Raw genomic sequence first — 20994 nt, forward strand, 5'->3', positions numbered from 1 at the left:
ATGTTTGCACAGATGTGGTTGACACAGGAGGTCAGGATCTCATTTCGTATGTCACTGATAATCTTAGCTGAGATAATTGCGTACATATGGCTGTCTAAACATGAAGTCAACAGGAAAGTATCCAGCTACCAGCTACATGTGGTAGTACGAGTAAATCAGATTTAACTGCAGCAGCCAAGGATATTAGGTGAATACTGGATGTTCTGAGAAGACATTGATCTTAAAAAACAGACAAACAAAATCCAACAAATTTACATTTATTCATTCTTTGTCTGTCTCTATGGCTGCTACCAACGTGGATAAAATATGTTGGCATCTCATAATGTTCGAGTAATCGACTTACAATTTAGTTACTGATTTGTACATGTATTCCAAAAAAAATGACTTAATGAAAACTCTTTGTGCAGGAAAAGGTGTAACATGCTGCCTAAACCAACCGTATTGCTGTTTGATGTTGGCATGTCATAGGTAATACAGATGATGGGTGTGGACAGTTTGTTTTTACTGATAAGCAAACTGGTAAGAATTTAATGCTGGTTAGGGCTCTGAACACCTGCTAGCCCGAGGAGCGTAGTAGATGGAGGCATGGTAAAATCCTAGGAAGCAAGCTGTTTTGTAGGCTTTAGATGTGGTACAAAAATCTACCTGATGCTTTGCCTTTTGATGTGTTGAGTTCAAGCCCTTATTCTTTCTCCAGAAGGCCTTGCCTTCTGGCCATGCCATTACTGACCACGTTTCTGTGGTAGCATTGTAATTGTGGCTCCTATCTATTACAGTGAGCTATAGATTTGAGATTATTGCATCTGAGGACTTAAAAAATTGATGTCTTGCAGAGCCTGTGGGATACTCCTGCATGATTCTGCCTTTGCACCATGCAGACAACCCTGTTTCAAGCTCAGTGGCAGTTTCCTGCACAGCTGTGAACTGACACCATGACATGTCTTAATTTCCCAACCTTAAAACAAGAGGCTTGCCTTTCTTCAGTTGTCATGCTTTTAAAGCATTGCTGAGGAGGGATGTATTTTTTTTCCTTCCCATGTGTAATAAACTGAAGGTGAACACCAACGTGGCAAACAAAATTTCAAACAGAATGCCTACGATTCCTTGCTAGAGGGTGTTTTGTTTTTATGTGTGTGTGTTTTTGTTTTGTTTTGTTTTCTTTTTAACCAGGCCACAAGTGGAGATGCATGATGACCTCTTGGAAGGTTTTGCATGCCCACAAGGCATCACGGCATAGTCAACCTTGTCTCTAAGTGAGTGCTTGTGCTCTCTGGATGCATGAGAAGGCCCAAATACCCCCACAGAACCCCCTGGACCTCCTGGGACTTCCTGAAGCCAGATTCTGTAGGCAGAAACTTGCTGTGTTCGGGTCAACGACAGTGTGAGCTCTGGGTAAGTGCCATCCCTCGCATTCATACATGGACTTTGAAACTGAGATGTCAGACAAGCAGGTGAAGACATACTTCGGTTTTATTGTTGTTTAGGCATGGATAGAAACATTAATTTTTTTGCACTCTTGGTTCTTGAAACGTGCCTATAGTGAACGTGGAGCAGTGAAAACCTGGCTCCCAGGACTGACGATTTAAAGTGCATAGGAGATCTAGCAGAATCCCAAAAGATGAGAAGGTGTTTTAATTCCTTTCTCATAGCTGTGGAAGTCGAACGACTTTTTCTTCTCTTCTTCCCCCATGTTCCCAAGACAGTGGTATGAACATTTTCAACCCTTCCCTATGCTTTCCCTGATGATCTTTGGAGGTTTCTTCTCTGTATTTAAGAACGATTTGTAGTGTTATAAACAAAGAGTTGATTTTTGCATACTCCTTCACCGCGTTCTGTTACAGCTTTTCCTGTTTAGAGTCATGCCCACTGCATCTTTTTTAAAAAATGTGTATCACTTGGCAGTGTTCTCGCACCAAAAGAAAAAGATATATTTGTATATAAAGTAACTTTTTTGTGTGTTCACGTTTTATTTTGGAAAAACAGGTGTTTAAAAATTTTAGAATTTTTTTAACAAAATTCTAAAAAAAAAAAATCACAATATTTACAGAGATAACATAATGGCTTAGCCATGCAAAACAAATTACTTTGGTTTTTTACCCCATTTTACTTTGGTTTAAATATTGACCAAGATTATAATTTTTTCTTTTTGCCAAATAAAACAGTAACAAATCAGAGTTTAGAGTCATATAACAGGATTTCCCTCTATTATTTTATACAGCATAGAGTTTATAGGACATCTTATGTATTTAATCCATGCCAATGCACTACAGGAAGCTTTTATTAAGACATCAGTCACTACTGCCCAGACATGTAACATTTTACAAATTTACAAGTAACAGTGTTTTCTTCCCCCTAAATAATGCAAAAGTGGCAAAATACATTTCCTAACGTCCATCTCTTTCTTTTGTTAATTATTTTTTTGTCTACCAGTCTATAAAAACATACTTTTCCCTGGATATTTGTAAATGGAAACCTGATGTTCTGCTTGCTCTACAGTTCCTCTTCATCAAAGCTGCCTATTACTTTCTTCCAGAAACTAACCTTCCAAAAAGGTGAAACCTTGCCCCCTTCAGTAAAATTTTCCATTGGCCATTTACGCCAAAACATTTTCTTATCAGTACCATTCTAAAAATTTCCTCAAGCATAAAACATGTTTATAAAGTTACAAACTTGAATGTAACTAAAGATACATAGACATTTCATTGTTACAATTTTATGTACTGTTTGATAAATTAAGTACCAGTTAAAAACACTAAAATTATCTCAAGGTGCATTCAATATCTGTAGCATAGTTAACAAAAACACACAAAAAATATATATATTCTATTTTTGTGGAAAAAAAATGCAGCTTTGATATGACCACTTTTTTTTTTTCTATTTTTTTTAAAAAGTCTCCAATTCTGACTGATATCTTTTTGAAATGAATAAAAGGTACAGTACTTTAAGGCAGCGGATAACGTAAAGGAATCAAAATCAATCCAGAATTCCAGTTCCTTATCCTAATTCTAACATGAAAGACAACAGGTAATGTATCAATAAAATGCACGTCTTACTCTAGAAGAAAAGAATTACTAACCACCATCTGCGCATAGGCTAAGAATTTTCCATTGTGTTCCTTGTTCAATACCCAGCCTTTTCCATATAAATTCAATTCCCTTTCTGGCTGTTTACCTTTGTTTGGCTTTCTTTAATTTTCACTTTTATTAGCAGTTTAGTTTATTTTTGTCACAGCTGTCACCCTTCTTCTTTACTGTGATTTCTAAGAATGAAAAAGGAGATTGATATTTTCCTTTAAGACAATCTTACACTTTAGGTACTTGCTACAAAGCAGAGGCTTCACTGATAACAATCAGAATTAGACATGTACCTGCCCAAAGGGTGTCATAAAAACAATTGAAATAAAACCATTACACTATACATCAGAATAACAGCAACTCCCAGAACAAAGCCTTACAGTGTATAAAAATAGCTACGTAAAAAATTTACATAAAGGCAAACAAAAAGAAATCTTCAGTGCAGACATTTACAAAAAAATATTTCAAACAGAACACAATATGGTGACCTATTATTATCATGGCTGTTGCCAAAATTAGTTGTTTTGTTTTTGTTTTGTTTTGTTTTGTTTTTTTTTAGCTTGAGATAATTGTGTCTAGAATCCTCCGAAAACTTGGTAGTATGATCTGTTTAATACTTGAACCATGAATAGCTGTCACTTCTTTGTATATGCTTAAATACAATCCACGTTCATGCTTCAATTGGTCTATATGTATTCTCTGAAAATAAGAAAGATAAAGCTAGTTAAACAGTTTTAGTCTTAAATATGTTAACCAACATAACTGCTCAGTATCTAACCTCTAAATAAAAAGTTACATTAGCAGTATTTTGTTCTGCAATTCAATGATGACAATAATTTTGTACATTGTAAGAACAGCTTGTTGCAACGCTGTTCCTGGTAAATCAGGTAAGTTTATCTGGAAAGTAAAGTATTTCTGGATAAGCTCTACATTTATATAGAACTACTGATAAGAAGAAACAAAAAATTGTAATAAAAGATTGCACTGTAGGTCCATGATGCTATTTGAACTGCTATGGTCAATAAATACCCTTTGTAATTTTGTCTCCATCTAATCCCCTCAATATCGCAAATAGGTTTAGTTTGGGTATTCTGAATTTGCTCTTCCATACTAGTAAAACAGTGATCTCCCTAGCAAAGGAATGCTGCATCATTACATACTATGTCATTCTACCCCCTGAGCTCTGCATATTTGGTGTAAAAATATTGCCTTGTATTTTAAAATTTCAGATATCATACTGAAATTATTCATAATCCAAACTGTATTTTTTATACAAATGAGAAACACGATAACTCTGCTATATACTTTAAAACCCTGGTAGCCAGAGAAGGTATCCAATGCTATATACTTACAGCCACTGGAAATCAGGACCCTCTATGGCTTTCCTGTTGAGGAACTCCCAAGGCAGCACCACTGAATCTTTATTAGTCCCATTTTTAAGAGCAGTTGATGATTAATTGAAGAAAGCTCAATACGGTTAGCTGCTTTCCACACTCTTGTGCTACCACCAGTGACTCCAGGTGCTCAAAAAATGGACTAACCCCCCTACTTCGAATCCTAAGCAGAGATGCGGCTGTGGCATGCATATATGCGGCAGTGGTGTATATGAATGTGAACACTGGGTGGTGCTGTTGGTGCTCTGTAGTGCCCCAGAAACTTCTGGCAGAACTCTGTGTCTACCCGTTTTTTATACCGTTTATTTTATATAGATCCCAGTTGGGGAAACTTTTTTACCTGTTGCGTTGTTACTAGCTTAATATACAGCGTCTCTTTCCAAGACCATATCGATAACCATATCAGGATGTGAGAACTTGAATAAAATAATAATTTTATTCTTAGAAAAGATTCAGGCCTCTTGCAGCAATGATGAATAAAGTCTACCAAAAACTACTGCTTCCAGCAGGGCAAGAAGGCTCCTGTGAATATTGGAAGTTGTAACTCAAAATCTTCTAAATAGTACCTAAGCATCCTCTTAACACACACACAGGTATGTATACGTATATACCACAGTGCTATATTTATATAAACTTGTATTTTCATTTCCCCAAGTGCATAAATTAAAATAAAACCAAGTGCTGACTTATTATGCTTTTTTAATGTGTTTATGCAGGTATGAATTCGTAACTGGCCAGGGGCTTGAGTCTGTCCCAAGACTACCACAGTCAACAACCACTCTACTTCCCAGCCTCTGAAAGGTAAGCGACAGCCCCCAAGCTACCACTGTGATTGCTAACCACAGATTGCTAGAGAGAAGTGGTGGCCAAACAGCTGTTATACGTAGCAATATGAAAAGCCTACCTGGAATGATGACTGACGCATTTTGTCTCTTAAGTCTCAGATTTATGATTGTTTTCTTCTAGTTTTTTGTTTTCTTCTATATTTCCAAGATCTTTGTCTACATGTTTTGATGCTGTCCTAAAATGAAAAAACAAGTTTGTTTTTGTATGTCTGCAGTGCTTTGTTCCATACATTAACGATGCTGCTCTTCCCCTCTTGGTGAAACAGAAAGTTCTTACAGTTCTTTTCGGAGCAGAGCAATGGCTCGCATATGTTTGTAAATAGACTGATAGCACCAGTTTCCCCACTGGCGTCCTGCAGCAGGCCCGTGTATGTATGCTTTACTTCTTCAGAAATTCAGAATTATTCTGAGCTAGCAAACATTTACTAAGGTTAAACCAGTTGTGCAGATCCGTGTATCTTGACAAATTAATTGTGTAGCTTGTTTCAATAAACAAGAGTTTGCTTTAAGGCGTACTCCAAATGTTACAAGTGTGGCTAAGGTATCTTGATCAACATAGCAATCTTTTGTGTACTCATAGTAATTGCCTTTCAGAGCCTGTGCCAAACAGCAGCTCTTTAACTGGGAAGAAATTAATAAAAATTCAGGCAGCACTGAAAAAAAATGTTCTGTCTTCCAGATCTGTGCTAGCTATGACTGACAAGGTTTGGGTAAAGAAGAGACTGTGCAAATGTTTAAGGGGAGAAAAGAGGTATGCCTCATTTAAAATAGCAGGTTGTCTTTAATACAAGTAGTGGAGATGAATTAATGAGTTAAGTGCTTACTCTGGCTTAGCACAATAAAACCACTAAGCCATTCATTTAGTGTGTGAGAAGCCTCACTGTCTGCCAAGGTGAAAGATTCCTGCAGTGCTGTGATAACATTTTGAAGGCCACAATTTTTAAAATGTAAATGGGCAAATGTGTTTGAGTGGGACAAAATAAATCCCTTGTGTCAAAGCAGATTATGGTATAGGCATTTTCTCTATGGATAATTTGTTTCCCCTACAGAAAAGTAACATCTGTTGTGACAGATTCATGCATATGCTCACCCTTGCTTCAGGGTAAAGATCCGTAGTGACACTGACTTGCGAAATACAATGAAGACACAGGTTAGTGAGATAGTGTGACATGTCACGCCGACACCATGCAGGTATGTACCTCACAAAACTGCTGATTTCAGTTTCTGCTAGCGGGGTGTTTCTGTGCACGTCCTCCATCTGAGCAAAGGCTGCTAGCTGGGGCTGAGCAATGCGCGTGCCCTGAGCTGAAGGAGCCTTGAAAGGGACTGTTCAGAGAGTGCCACTGAGGCCTTATCTAGGAAGAGCTTCTAAGGGGTGCAAATACCCCGCCCCTCAGCACCACCAGGAGTCTGCTGGATGCTGCTCCCCTGCCCAGGGGATGTGTGATGGGGAGCACTAGCGGGGCACCCAGCTGCGGGCCTCACATGCCACAGGTTGCACAGAATGGCACCACTCCAAAACTGAAAAGATTTTGGAGTAGGTTACTTCCTAAGTGGTTCGAAGTTTTAATGTTTCCAAGTTGTGTTTACCTCTTACTGTTGTTATTAGACTGCCTCTGTCATGTTTGTGTGGCTGACAGGAAGGTAGGTGTCTATGCAGAACCCGTTTTGCTGTAAAAACCACTTAATGCACAGATCCAAACTACTGCTTGTCACAGGCAAATCTAATTTAAAAAATGCTGAGTTTATAACCCAAAGTAGCTTGTTCTGTAGTGGCAAATTTCTATTGTACTGTAAACTTTCTACCTTCGCCTGGTGTCTCAAAACCTGAAAGGCATTACGTGCACGGAAGGGAAGGATTTGAGATGCAATGAGGAAGAAAATTCAATGCTTTGGTAGAGATTAATCTTCTCCTGTGTTCTTAATAACCTTTCACAAATCTCTTTAATCCTAGTAAAAAAAAAAAAAACAAAACACCCGAGCAAACACATAAAACCCTTAACTGAAAAAAAATATTTTTTTAACTTTTTAAATTAAAATGTAAACAATATTTTGGTTTCAGGTAGAGCACAGAATCTGGCTTGGCATGGCCTTTTCCATACAGAAGTCTTACAAAATTGGAGAGGAGACAGCAGGCAAGGAGTTGAAAAGCTGAAAGAATCTGGACCTGGGCAATTACCTGAGCTGACGTGAGAAAGTAGCATCATGCTTGTCTGCCCTGTTCTCTCGCCACTTTATGTAACTGCGTATGTCTGCTCTGGGAGGCAAGTAATGGGCTAGATGGACTATTGGCATGGCTCAGCATGATCCTTTTTTTGGCTTCTTATCAGGAGTTTTAGAGTGCCCAAAGTATACTGGATCTCAAATGACCTGACACTTAATGACAGAGGGAACTGTAACTAACTGGCATTACTGTTTTTTGATCACGCTAAAATGGTTCAATGACTAAAACTGGGAGATCCTGCACTGCTATCAAGTTTTATTTTTCAGGTGTTCTATTTTAGTTCTGCATTCAGTGAAGCTGTGGTGTTCCCCTCACTAAATGTCATCTCTATTTTCCTAAAGCCAAAATGGGTGAGAATAGAGAGCTGAAAGGCAGCTCTCTCACTTTGGAAGAGGTAGGTCACCCCGAACTCTGTATTACAGAGTATGGTATATACTGCTTGTTTAAAATGAGAGCAGCAGCAGTTTTTCCTGTCTGAAAACCAGATGGATTTAGATTCTGAGTGCTTGAGACTGAAATACAAAGTTTAATTCTAGTAGCTCGGTGATCTTGCTGACTTTTTCATTTTGTTCCACAAATACTGTTATGTAGGCAGATTCACCACCTCAGCACAAAACATTTTTTTTTTTTTTTTTGCCTTTTTTAGTGCTGTGTAAATAGTGCTATTAAGAGCCAGAAGAGAAAATTGGACTGAGTGGCAGCCAGGCGATCCATTGGCAGTGTGGTGCCAACAGCAGAGGAACAGGTGACCCTGGCATGGCACCAATCCTCAGGGTTCGACAGATGTGGCCTGGGCTTGTAAAAGAGAGAGGGCTCAAAACACAGTCTCTGTCACTTCCTGAGGTGACTGGAGACACAGGCCAAATGGTCCTTTGCCAGTTTAATATTCAGCAACTGTTGTTCCTTACTTTTTTAGTGCATTGACTACTGTCAGCTTGCTCCACTTGCAACTCGAGAGAGACGAGAGACTTCCTGATGGTATCTGAGCAGCTGGGCAACTCAGTCTGAGTGGACTTGAATATTGCAGAGGATTTGCCGAAAAGGACAAGACAGCCTACTCTGCCCAGGTGAGCTCATGCACAACATGATACGCAGATCTACAAAGCCCCCACCTTAGTATACTCTGGCCATACTGTTCTGAAGAGTGAGAAGCTGGTTGTATGAATATGAGCTTGCTTACATCTCTCAGCGTGTTTTTTTTGGTTTTTTTTTTTTTGGTGGTGGCTTTTTTTTCTTTTTCTTTTAAATTCATTTGTAAAACAGATCATTCCAAGTTCTTGTTAAAATTATGACTCATGTTTTACATTTATCTATGCTTGCTCTTCAGGAAAATAATTATCCTCAGAGAATCCTAATCAAAATCTCTCTAAGTAGTACCAAAGTGAGGTTTTTAGTTTTCTTTTATGTGTGTGTTAAGGGGCCATTTTTTCATGTATTTTGTTTAGATACTGCTGATAACATTATTTTTAACATAAAGACTTTTTTTTCCATCTCCCTTGATTTGCCTGCTTTAGAGTAAATATATGCTGCATATAGATTACACGAAAATTATCCTTGGGATTTAATTCCTCATTTCTTCTTATCTCACAAGTCTAGGCCTCACCCTCAGTTCCATTTCAGAAGAAAATCTGCAGCGCCTTTTGTCCTGTTATCAACGTGTGATAATGACAGGTAAGAGAATACACATAGATGTAGTTGTGGGTGTTGAAGCAAGAGCTGTGAATTTCATTAATGTTTGCAATACTTCTGAAAGGCATGTTCAGACACTAAACTGCAAAGCTGCAAGAGATTTTCCAGGAGCTGAGGGTATTATACAACCAAACATGGAAATATTTGCTATCTCTTTCCATTTACCCCAACCTTGCCTTCTAATTCCTACAATTACATTCAAATATCTATCAGTAGGAAAAAAGAAGACAAATTAGAAAACCATTGCAGTGATCAAGCAATGAGTGAACACTTTTTGAATTCTATTTATGAATTTACAGAAGTTTTGTGACATTAACTGACACTTCCAGAGATATTTGTAACTTGATCTGTTCTGTGGAAGGCAAATTTCATGAAAAATAATGCAAATGCTAGTCTCACTGAAAACATAAGCAAGTTTCCTATATATTTGGCCTGCCATGTTTGGTTTCATGTGCTAATTTCCTATAAAGTATCAGTAACACTGATTACTGTGTTCTAATAAGAATTTTAATAGTTTGTTGTGTTCTAAGCGTGCCCATTTTAAACTACTTAAACCTTGGTCTAGCCTCACGTGAGTGGAGATCTGTGCATCTCCAAGCCCAAGGAACAGAAATGGGAAAAATATTCAATCTACATGCAACACTTCCACGCCTAGAGAACAGGAATACAGGGCTTTGCGTGCTATATTTTCTTTCTATACTTTTTATTTGTATAGTACTCTCAGCTGTATGTGGAAAGATGAAAATTTTGTATAAGAAGGATTTACTGAAGATGGTTGTCCTAAAATCATTCAAATTTTAGTAAGATTCTAAAGTGTTTAATTATACTCTGTTCAGTGCAAATTAGTTTAAAATACCCTTTTGGAAAAAGGAGACAGCTATAGAAAACAAGTGTTTGGCCTTCTGCTCAGATGAAGGAGAAACATAGCATGCGGGGATCAGTAGCCTTAACTCTTAGTGCGAGAGGAGGCTGGTTGTAGGATATGGAATATAGATGAGTGCCTGATTTATGGGATAATATTCATAGTGAAAAGAATATTTGGCAATAATCAGCTTTTGCATCAAGTGGAGCTGAGGCAGTGAATAACTATAGAAGTGATTTATTGTGAATATATTCCAAGGCTACAAGTATAATTCCTACTTCGTGTAGATGACAAGACAATAGAAGATTATACAAACCACAACACCAATAATGAAAAAAGTAATGTTTTTCTTGCCTCGGCAGACTTGGAAAGTTCTGTGCTGCTGCCTTCTCAGACTTTCCTTTGGCGTCACTTTGGGGATAGAGATCAGGTGAGTTACTGTTCAAGGGTGGGTTAAAAAATAACTACTAACTGTTGGCCTGTATGGAGATGGAGGGTTGTGATTAGGCACAGGTTGTGTCTGAAGTTGTTAGGTGCTCTTTGCAAGTGCCACTCCTATTTCTAGACTACAATTTGTGCCGAAAACATTGTCAGAGTAGATACTGACACTCTGCTTGCTCTTACAAGCATGGCATTCAGAGGTTAGGGAGAATAATAACAGATCAACTTAAATATATGCTAAGAACATGAGATTGTCAGTGACAGTGCATCAGTTATTAACAGTTTCAGAGGCTGGTAACATTGTATCAAATATGAAGACCATTATTTAACTATAAAGCATTTTTTTAGTTTGTTTCCAGTTAACTTTTTAAATAATGCCAGCTCTAATATTTACTCAAAGCTTATAGAAGAGAAATTGAGCACAATGAAAAGTGTTGTCTGTTTAGAATATAACATATTCTATCTTTGAAGATGAAAAAGCTATCTTAAATCATAAGCCTATTTTACCAAAGGACATCCTATAGCCTAAGTTTCTCGTTAGCTTTCCCCACACTACCTAATGATGTAACTGTAATTCTCTGCCCTCCTTGTGCCCAAACCACTTGTTGCAGGGCAAAAAGAAAAAAATAAAAGACCCCAATCAATGTACAGTTTTATGACTGTACATTCTCATATGCAAACAGAGATGAAAGAAAATTATTCTGGACACTATTGAAGACTAGCAAAGTGTGGGAGGAGCACCACAATGTTGTTACTACTTTTTAATATCTAACCAGAAGCCTAAGCTTTGCAAAAAATAGCTCTCCACCCTGTCCTCCCTTAAATATCCAAATGTGGTTCTGTGCTTGGGTTATTTACAGCATTTCTCTATTTGCAGAACTTCCAAAACCCACTCAGCTATGTCTGGAGTAAAATCCTTATGAAATACCTCAAAAAATAGCATTTTCTAATACAAGCAGATGGACATTTCCTTGTTGTACTTTCATATCAATGAAACATAATTGTTCATAGTAAAATTCCTCTGGTATATTCTAGAACTCGTTTGAGCTAATTTTAATGAAAGGTCATAAAAAGAATTATAAAATTGTATACCCATGCTGATTTTTACTTATTATGCATAACTTCTTTAATCTCCCTTGTCAAAAAGTAGTTGTAAGGAACTCTTAAGACAGCAATCCTGTTCTCCCTAGAGACAAATATATGGTGATAAGGCCAAATGGCATACAGTCATGGCCATCTTTAGAAAGATGGAGAAACATGGTTACTTTTTAGAAAATAAACTGGATGATCTCAAAGTGAGCCTGTGAGATAATAAAGAAACTTGAAAGCCAAGCAGGCCTCACTCACAAATCCTGTATTTGCTTAGGATGGCTAAAACATACATACTGATTTTGATGAGGGCTTCTAGTTTTTCAGCAACAAATCTTTACCAATCTTACTTCATACATCTCAAAGCATATGTGAACAAATGAATACAGATCTTTTTCCTCCCTGAGATAATTCAGACTTACTCTACTTTCTAAAAAGCAGAACAGTTACCCCACCCTTAAGTGAGTACTGGTAAAGCCACACACAGGTAACATCCCACAATTAAGTAACAGGTACTATATTTAAATACAAGAATCAGCTCAGGCTTGGCTGTCAGGAAACAGAGCCTCATTACAGATGACTATGTAGGAAAGTCATGGAGTTCCACCTCCAAGAGACATGTCCTGTTAAACATTTGGGCATGCCAACAAGAGTTGGCATCGAGTTTTCTTTCTCTGTTAAATGCACCTACTAACAACTTGTCCCTGTTCAGACTACTGGAATGCTGCCAAAAGGAAAACAGGTAAATATACATTTCTGATTATTTTTTTTAAATGTAATATAAAAATTTTCATAAATTCTTACTTTGATTTCTTCACATAGAGCCAGTAGACAACGCCAGCAACCAGGGCAACCAGCAGAAGACCAACTACAATGCCCACTATTAGCTTTGCCTGGTCATTAACCTTTTCACTATTGTCATCTGAAGCAAAGAAGAAAAGTTAATGAGGTGACCTACGATAAAGAAAAGTGTTACACCATTTCTAAAGTATTGCCATCGGAAAACAAGAAAAGGAGTTAGAATGTCAAAATGAAAAAAAAAAAAAAAAAAGAAAAAGTAAGCGTTGTTCTTAAAAATAAGGTTAAAAAAAATCACTTAGAACTTCAAGAAAGTCATGTTCTTAGTCAATCATGGCACTAAGCTACTTCAAGTCCAAGGGGCTATGGAAATTGTTCAGTGAGACTACGTAGGTCTTAAACTGAGAAAATAAATAGCAAGAGTTATGGAAATGGAAAGCCATACATACCATTTCTATCCTCTGGCTCATCGTATTCTGGGATACTTACTGAAATGAGAAATGTTAAAATTAATGATAAAATGCGTTATACCTGAAATTTACCTTTAATTGTCTATTTACAGCAATGACAGAAACACTGAAACTTAATGCAGTATTTGCCCAATGAGATAATTAATCTCTGAGCAAAAGTCATTGTTTTGTAACTATAATGTATCCAGTTAAAGAATCTTACTCAAAAAATGTAATATTAATCACAGAAATATTTCTGACTACATATTTCTAACTAAATGTTTCTTTTTCACAAATAGTAGTTTCTTGCCCCATTTCATCACCGAAAACTGACATTCAGAATCAAGTCATCCCAGTAATGATAAACTAGAATTTGGGGACTAAAAGATGATTATGTAGTAATAAAGACTTTTGTCTTTTATAAATGACATTTTATGCATACAAAATGTATATTGTTTCGTACTACTGTTAATAATATTATTTTGTACTGTTAATAATAGTGTTAATAATATTATTTTGTAACATTTTTATAATACTGTTTTGTAATAATATAAAATACGTGCATACATGATATAGCTAGCCTTCATGACTTTCTTGGCTAAGTGACTTCATCCAGAAAACTACCAATAAATTCGATGTACTACAAAACCAGGCTGTATGTGCAATTGCTTGCCTTTTAAAAGGCTGAATATCTATCTTAGTACCAACATTACTATGCATTACTCTTCATTTGAGTGTGAAGTGCAGGTATTTTATGTAAAACTACAATTTTAAGGAAATGATCTTTAGAAGGTACTCACTAGCAGAGACGTTCAAAGAGGTCACGGTTCTTTCTAGCTGATTTTCTGCAGTGCAAGTTAAAGTCACGTTTTCCTCAGGAGCAATTACAATTTTACTGGAAAATTTTCCATTAACATATTTGGTCTCCTCTGTCTGAAAAGGTAAAAAAATGAAGATTAGTATCCTTGAAAAAAATAATGCATTACCTGTATTACACAATGAAAATGTTTAGAATGAAATAACGACCAACTAATATTTCAATTTTCCAAATAACACCAATAAAAATAATTCATGATTTTATTACATGGTAACATGACTATTTGCAAGAGCACACTTTGCTTGAGATAGTCAGTTGTATCTACATTTTGTATAGCATGTACTGTAAGACCACTGATAAAGATGCATTTTTGATAAAATTGGCCACATTCTGTATTTGCTTTAGTTTCTTTCAACTACTTAAAAAAAATATCAAGTGACAAAATTGTTTAAGGAAAAACTCCAAACCAGACTTCTGATTTCTTTCCACCTTGCTCCTTCTCATTCACACCTTTATAAGGGGAATAAACACAGTAAGATTTCTACTTTCCAACTTCCAAGTCTTGAGTTGTTTCCACTCTAAGAATCATTTTGCCAAGCTATTTATATTTAGTGGTATCTGTGCTGTAATGAGGATATGAAATTGTTCCTTAAAGTTACTGAACATCATTCTTACTTTAATAGTGTCCAGAAAAAATATATTTTCAATTAATTTTATAGACAACACAATTCCTAACCTAAAGCTGCAAGTAAATGGACAAACTTTCACAGTCATGTGTAATTCCCTAGGACTAAAGCAAAGCCTAATGAAGTAATGAAAACTATACATAATACATAACCTATAAAGAACTATAAAAATTAGGATAAAAACTGCAAAGTCCATAAGGAACTACAGTACACATATTTTCTGATTTGTACTTGTAACATTTCACTCAGTTAACTCCTACATCAAGTACCAGCTTTCTAACAAATTCAATAGTTCCATTATTATTTGTAAATTCTTTGTGCAATGGCAAAGTCACCACATTATCCAGATAAGATGACTAAATACCCTGACTTAAAAATTCACGTTTCATTTGTAACCTTTTCTTTCTTCTTCCAGCTTAACCTTGTAGCTAACAACTTTTGTACCTTTGCCTGCTATATTCACTAGTTCTTTATTGTCAGAAATCATACACGTAGCTACCATCCACAAAGTATGCAATACCATTTAACCCTCCTTTTCTTAGATACCTAAAATTGACTGAGTTTCTTCAATCTCACTACCTGGAAATTTTTTCTTACCTTTAGGTCATACCCCCTATCTTTTAATGAATAAAGTAGTAATAAAGATACTTGCTTTATTTATGATGCTTCCACTGCCAGTAACTGTCCATTGCACTGCTGGTTTGGGAAAACCTTCCACATGGCAGACAATTGTTTTAGACATTTTATTTGTGTTGGTTTTCTTCGTCATTTTGATTTGAGGTTTTCCTAGAAGAAAAATATTACACTTAAGCACTTAGCTATGATTATTAATTGTTTTGTTCAAGCAATCTTGCTGTCATACCTTCCACAATAAGTTTAAGTGTCTTTCTTTTCTTTAACCCTTCAACCTCCTGTAGAGTAGTTTCGCAGATATAGTTTCCAGCATCTTGATATTGCAGACTTGAAAATGATGGACTCGTTTGCATTCTGGTATTGTCCTGATAAAGTGAAGAATTAATCTTTATGAACTCCAATTCAGAATACTTTAACGTCTAAATTACAAAAGTGACTAGTATTAACAGATTTTTTCACATGCTTTGGTAGATTAGAGTCTTATTCTTCAACCGGTCTCCCATTACTAACTACAACATCATAGCAGGAAAAGTGGAAACTACTTAGGGTTTATATAAACCACTTTTCTTCTTGAACAATTTCACTTTCAAATCAAAGGTGTAGATGAGATCACTGCTAGTTTTGAGTTTTACCCGTAGGCTGGTCAAAAACGCTAGTGGTAGAAGCCAAGACAATGACAACTCTCCTTAAGGACTAAGGCTTATGAGCTCAACATATGCTACTTAACAACCTTAGGTGACATCATTTTCAGTTTCCATCGGTGTATGTGTAATTTAAACCTGCCATCTCCAAGAGCTACTTTTTTCAACCAGTCACTAAACAAACACATGCCAACATCCAATCTCTCAACCTGCCTTGCCCTCCTACTAGGTTTGTTACACCAACCATGTCTTTGAAAAAATGATTAATAAATCCAAATTCCTCCTCCAAAGGGGCTCTTCTCCTTAATGGCACCTGATTCTACAAAGGGTTTTGTATAAGGCCATTTCAGTAAAATTGCATTTGTATTGTAGTGATCATTACTTCTCTCCATTTGAAAACTGAGACAATAATTACAGTAGCTAACTTTTAGTCATCAACTCGAGGCAGTATCTCTTATTTTAGCAATACATATAAAACTCATTTTAACCATATTCTTTAAAAAGCCAAATTAAAATGACTTTTCAAAACATTGAAGTAGTGGCAGTAATATGAAGGGGTGAATACGCAGATGAAGTGTGAATTAGATAAATTACTGACCTTAATCCAAAGCACAGTTGCATTTCTACTAGAAGAAATTGTGCATGACACAGGCAGGGCCTCTCCAATCTGTTTTGTGACTTCTCCACTAGGAGTAAGCTGCAAATCCAGGTCTGGGATAGAAAGAACATTTGTCAAAATGGTAAAATTGGAATGCCTGGAACATACCAAAGGCATACCAAGGTAAGAAAAATGCAACTAATTGCACTCATTATATTCAAGATTTAATTTGTTCAATAAAATCTCAATCAAACTCAGAAGTAAGAGAAAAGACAATTATTCTGAAATTGCAGAACATCCATGTTTTTGCTGGCTAAAAGGAAAATTGAAAATTACTAATCAACAAATGGATATTTTTTTTTTCACCCTGTACTGCTGAAAGTATGACAGAGGAGGTATAAGAAGATGGAGTACTGAGCATAGCAGTATGTGCTTCTTGATAGGGGAAGCACAGACTACTATGAGGGAATTGTGGTCTTGGCCAGGTAGGAATATATTTTCAGGGGAGAATTCGTGCAGGTGGGGACAGATAAATCTAAACAGTTAGTTATAAAAACGTGAAGAGGAGGATATGAGTTCAAAGGGTAACTCCCTGAAATCTGATAAAACAGGTTGATTTTTACCTGAGCATAAGGAGAGGACAAGGGTGGTCAACACAGTTTGCATGAGACACAATACTCACTGAAGGGACAAAGGGTCTGAATTATATTGTTGAGCGGCCACACATGAAGTCCTTTGGTTTCTTTGTTTTCATTCGTAACTTAAAAAGCCATTTATGTGTAACTCAGAGTCCAAGCTTTTCCTAATCTGTTCTGGCTTCAGGGAAATTGCACAGTCAGTGATAGCTGTGCTTGACACTAGGCAGGGTGAGACCCAGTAATAGAAAGGTCAGGAAACACTGCTCTAGATTTTTCTTAGTATATGGATTTGGCAAGCTAGTGATTGCTTTTTCAGGAAAATCCAACACTGAAAGAAAAGCAGAGTTTGCCAAGCTAAACCTCTATTTTGCTTCTCCTCTCACAGTGTGAGCCAAGTTGCCTGGTCAAATAACTATCACAGATGCACACACACACACTCTGTAGCTCAAGTGGCAAGCATACATGATTTCATCATGATTATTATACTTGCTAGAAAAGGACTTCAAAACATCCTTTTGGTTTTTAGCTGAGTTTAAAAAAATAAAAATAAATTAAAAAAAAAGGCCGTAGGCAACATCACAGTGGGTAAAGGAAATGGGAAAGAGAAAACAGTGAGTTTTCCTTAACAAAACAGTGATCGTAACTACTGGCTTCATTCAGTGGTTGCCCTGGGAACACCATTATAATTAAAAGCAGAACTTCAGGGAGAGGCTAGGGTCCATCCTGTACTATTAGTGTGTGTTACTATCTGTGTTACAAGTCTAATGACTAGTCTGAGAGGTCACAAGAACTGTACTTCCATCTGTGCATGAGAGGAGCAAAGATCTTACCAAGGGAAAAAATGGTGTTTTGTTTCTTTATTCCTACAGGGATGTCTTGTCCTTTGTCCCCTTACTTCCCCAAACTAGCAAACCCAAGAAAACTAACAAGATACTCCAGATTTTACCATTGTTTTCAGAAGGATAAAAGGAGGAGGGAAAAAAGAAAAAAAAAAAATCCAACACTCAGCTAGTTCGTCATATTGTGCATGAGATGTGTTTCTTCTTGCTTGGTTCCTCTTAAGCACGTACTACCAAGGCAGAGGGGTGGCTGAAGAAAAAGCTAAGATTTCCCCCATCCCCCCCTCAGGATGACTCTCCTTCAACATCTACTAAAGCCTTTCATTCTTTGAAGCAAGATAGCACCTCAAATCCAAGAGATCACAGACCATCCTATCACAGCGTTTCCTATCACACACATCACACAAAGCAGAAACTCATTAAATTTTTGGCCATCGGCTTAGGCAAGACTGACACAGAGTCCAACACAATCTTTCAAACCAGTCTTCCTCCGGGGTTAGCACGCCTGTGAGCCCCAACTGCCCCACTTCTGGTAGAAGATTCTGAGACTAGAATCCCTCTCCCACAAGGGCCTGAGTTATTCTAGAAGTCCAGGAATATTTAGTGTGCAAGACAAACTGCATAGCCCAGAGCACTATTTTTTAAGGTTCTTTATGAGGCAAACATAGAGTTAACTTACTATTTAGCATAGGATTCCCTTTAGGAACAATCCATAGAGCAATCTGATTTCTATCTTTTCTCCCTCCCACCTGCGTAAAGCTTGCTTTATGGAGATAGTATTTCCCTAAACATGATGGGTAACTCAGATGCTTTTATGTCAATGTTCAGCTTTCTGTGAATCTCATAATTTACATTCCTCTTGGAAAAAAAAAAAAAAAAAAAAAAAAAAAAAAAAAAAAAAGACCTTGGTATTGAGCCAGAATATTTTGCTACAAAAATATTTAAGGACTACTTAATGTGCTGATGTATTTGAATACCAGCAGAGAGCTTTCCGTACCTACACACTGAAAGGAACTCGTGTGTACTTACACTGCTTAATAAAACCATGATGGGAACAAGGCCTGTGGTGGAAACGTAACAAATAGCTACAAATGGATTCATGAATATAAGGAAAATTTATTGTATTGCCTGTTTTTTCTTTTTTTAATCAAAAATCAAAAATCTAAAGTGACAAGATGAGAAGTGAGGAAATGAAAAGCCCTGACTCAGAATGAACGCTTTTTCAGTGTAACACTGTCTTCTGTGAAGACAGCAATATTCACACATCTGATAAAATGTAAGCTAATAAAGCAAAAGAGGGAGGAAAACAGGGTTTAATAGGAATTAATAAGTATTATTTCAAAGAAGAAAAAAAAAGAAGAAAAAAAAAAACAAACAAACATGAAGACAAAAAAAAAGATCTAACATTAAAAATTTATAAGTACATTAGAAGCAGAAAGCTCCCGAAATAGAGGGTTATGCTGAAAAATTAACATAAAGTTGAAAAGAAATTGAAAGAAGGATATGCATGTTATAAAGCATATATGGATTTTATGACTTTTTTGCTGGAGTTCCCCTTACAACAAAGCATGCTGCAGAAATGCTGTAGATCAGCATAAAGCAAGACACTGAAGTAGCTTTAAGACAGAGCTATCTCACAGGTACAAAGGTCTGTGCATTCAGGAATTACAGAACTATTCCAGGCCACTGTGCCTCACTTAAACAAAGGCTTTGTTGCAGGTAGAGATGTTTAAGAAACACGTAAAAAACCCTAAGTAAAACAAGGAAACAGAGCACTAGATTGGATCTGTGACTTCTGAGTAGCTGCACTTGCTGCCAACACTGGAAAGACTGCCAAGAAAATAAATGCTTCTCTCATACAGTAAAACTCTTCTGACATGCACGCAAAATAGCAGAGAAAGGAAAACTGGCTCATTACAGATAACCTGGAGTTGAAGAAGTTGTTCTTTAGAGTAACTATTTATGGAGATACAGGTTGACATGCACGCTACATGGAGCAAAATAAAAGGGTCAGTTATACCACAGCGAACTACCAGCAAGCTACCTTTGACAGGGGGCAGATAGAGGCAGTAGCATGGAGCTCTCTTCAGATCTTACATACCCCAGTTCTTGCTCAAGAGAAGGGAATGGGTGGTAAAGCAGCAGATTACCTTTTTAAATGTAAAATGTTCATTAAATGGAATAGGGTAATAATTCATGTAGAGATATAGTCTACATATATTGTACCACTTCCAAGGAAAAAAAAAATAGAAGAGTACACAGTTAGAGCAATAAGTTGTAGAAGAGTGAAAATGTCACCTAAGAAGCAATGAAGCACCATGTAATCAAACAGCCCTTGCAATACTGTGTTCAAGTACACACAGTCAATCTTGTAAACCATGCCTAACGAAAGAATAAAGTTGGTTTAGGAAGGGATGGAGACACTTCACCATGAAAGCAAACTGAATGAAGTCGTGACAGTGTAACTTACAGCAGGAACCAAGTATCAGCAGATGCAGTGATAATATACAAGATAGTGTGTGGTAGATCAAGACAAGCAATGCAATGAGAAGGTTATATAAGCAGATAAAACAGGACATTCTCCTGTGATCTCAGAAATTTATCTGCAGCTTAAGAAATTTCCCTGTGCACGCGCTGAATGGAAACGGGTGGACTGCGTGGCACCCTCCACCTGCTGCCAAGACTGCATTCAGCATTCCCTGGCCAAGATCTGACAGATCTCATTCAAGTGGAAGGTACTTGAGAAAGCAGTCATCTCATTTCCTATTGACAAAACAAGTTTCCTCCAGTCTCTGCTGGGTCTTCTTAAGCTGTAAAAAACCCTCAAAGAGGAGAACAGAGGCCACTCAAGAATGGAGCAGAGAGGTAGCAGGTAGAAATGCCAGAGTTTTCAACCTTCTTATGCAAGTACATAAATTCTGAACTTGAAACACTCTGACCTGACCTCACAAATAAGGGGAAAAATAAATTCATTTTCTGTCTAGAGTTGTGTATTTTTCTATGTCATTTTTTTTTTCTTTTTACATAAAGTATACAACTACTGAGGGAGCATTTAAAGTTCAGTATCCATTATGTCCCTCTGAACCTGTAAACTATTAAAAGTATTTACGCTACTGGGAAGACTAGACACCACCAGCGTTCCCTAGGGAAACCTAGTACCATTGGACTGAGTTTCATTTCACACACTGTGATAGTATGGCAAAGTTTGAAAGAGGCCCTGCTTGTTTTCTTCCACAGAGAGAAAATTAAAGCAACCATTAAACTGTTTGCTTCAAAG

The 20994-nt window shown here is 36.9% G+C and overlaps 1 protein-coding gene across 1 annotated transcript in view; it reads right to left on the reverse strand.

Moving 5' to 3' along the window:
- Positions 1–1452: 1452 nt before the first annotated feature.
- The window catches only part of ALCAM (activated leukocyte cell adhesion molecule), a 116710-nt gene continuing 97168 nt past the window's right edge, over positions 1453–20994 (reverse strand). Inside the window, exons 9-16 of the mRNA XM_082782216.1 lie at positions 16241–16353; positions 15231–15366; positions 15021–15154; positions 13666–13798; positions 12866–12904; positions 12423–12540; positions 5373–5489; positions 1453–3773 (exon numbers count right to left, since the gene is read on the reverse strand). Of these exons, the coding sequence (XP_082638342.1) occupies positions 5402–5489; positions 12423–12540; positions 12866–12904; positions 13666–13798; positions 15021–15154; positions 15231–15366; positions 16241–16353 (761 nt within the window). The 3' untranslated portion in view covers positions 1453–3773; positions 5373–5401. The remainder of the gene's footprint in view (positions 3774–5372; positions 5490–12422; positions 12541–12865; positions 12905–13665; positions 13799–15020; positions 15155–15230; positions 15367–16240; positions 16354–20994) is intronic.

This window comes from Aythya marila (genome assembly GCF_965140915.1).
Source record: "Aythya marila genome assembly, chromosome: 1".
Classification (NCBI taxonomy): Eukaryota; Metazoa; Chordata; class Aves; order Anseriformes; family Anatidae; genus Aythya; species Aythya marila.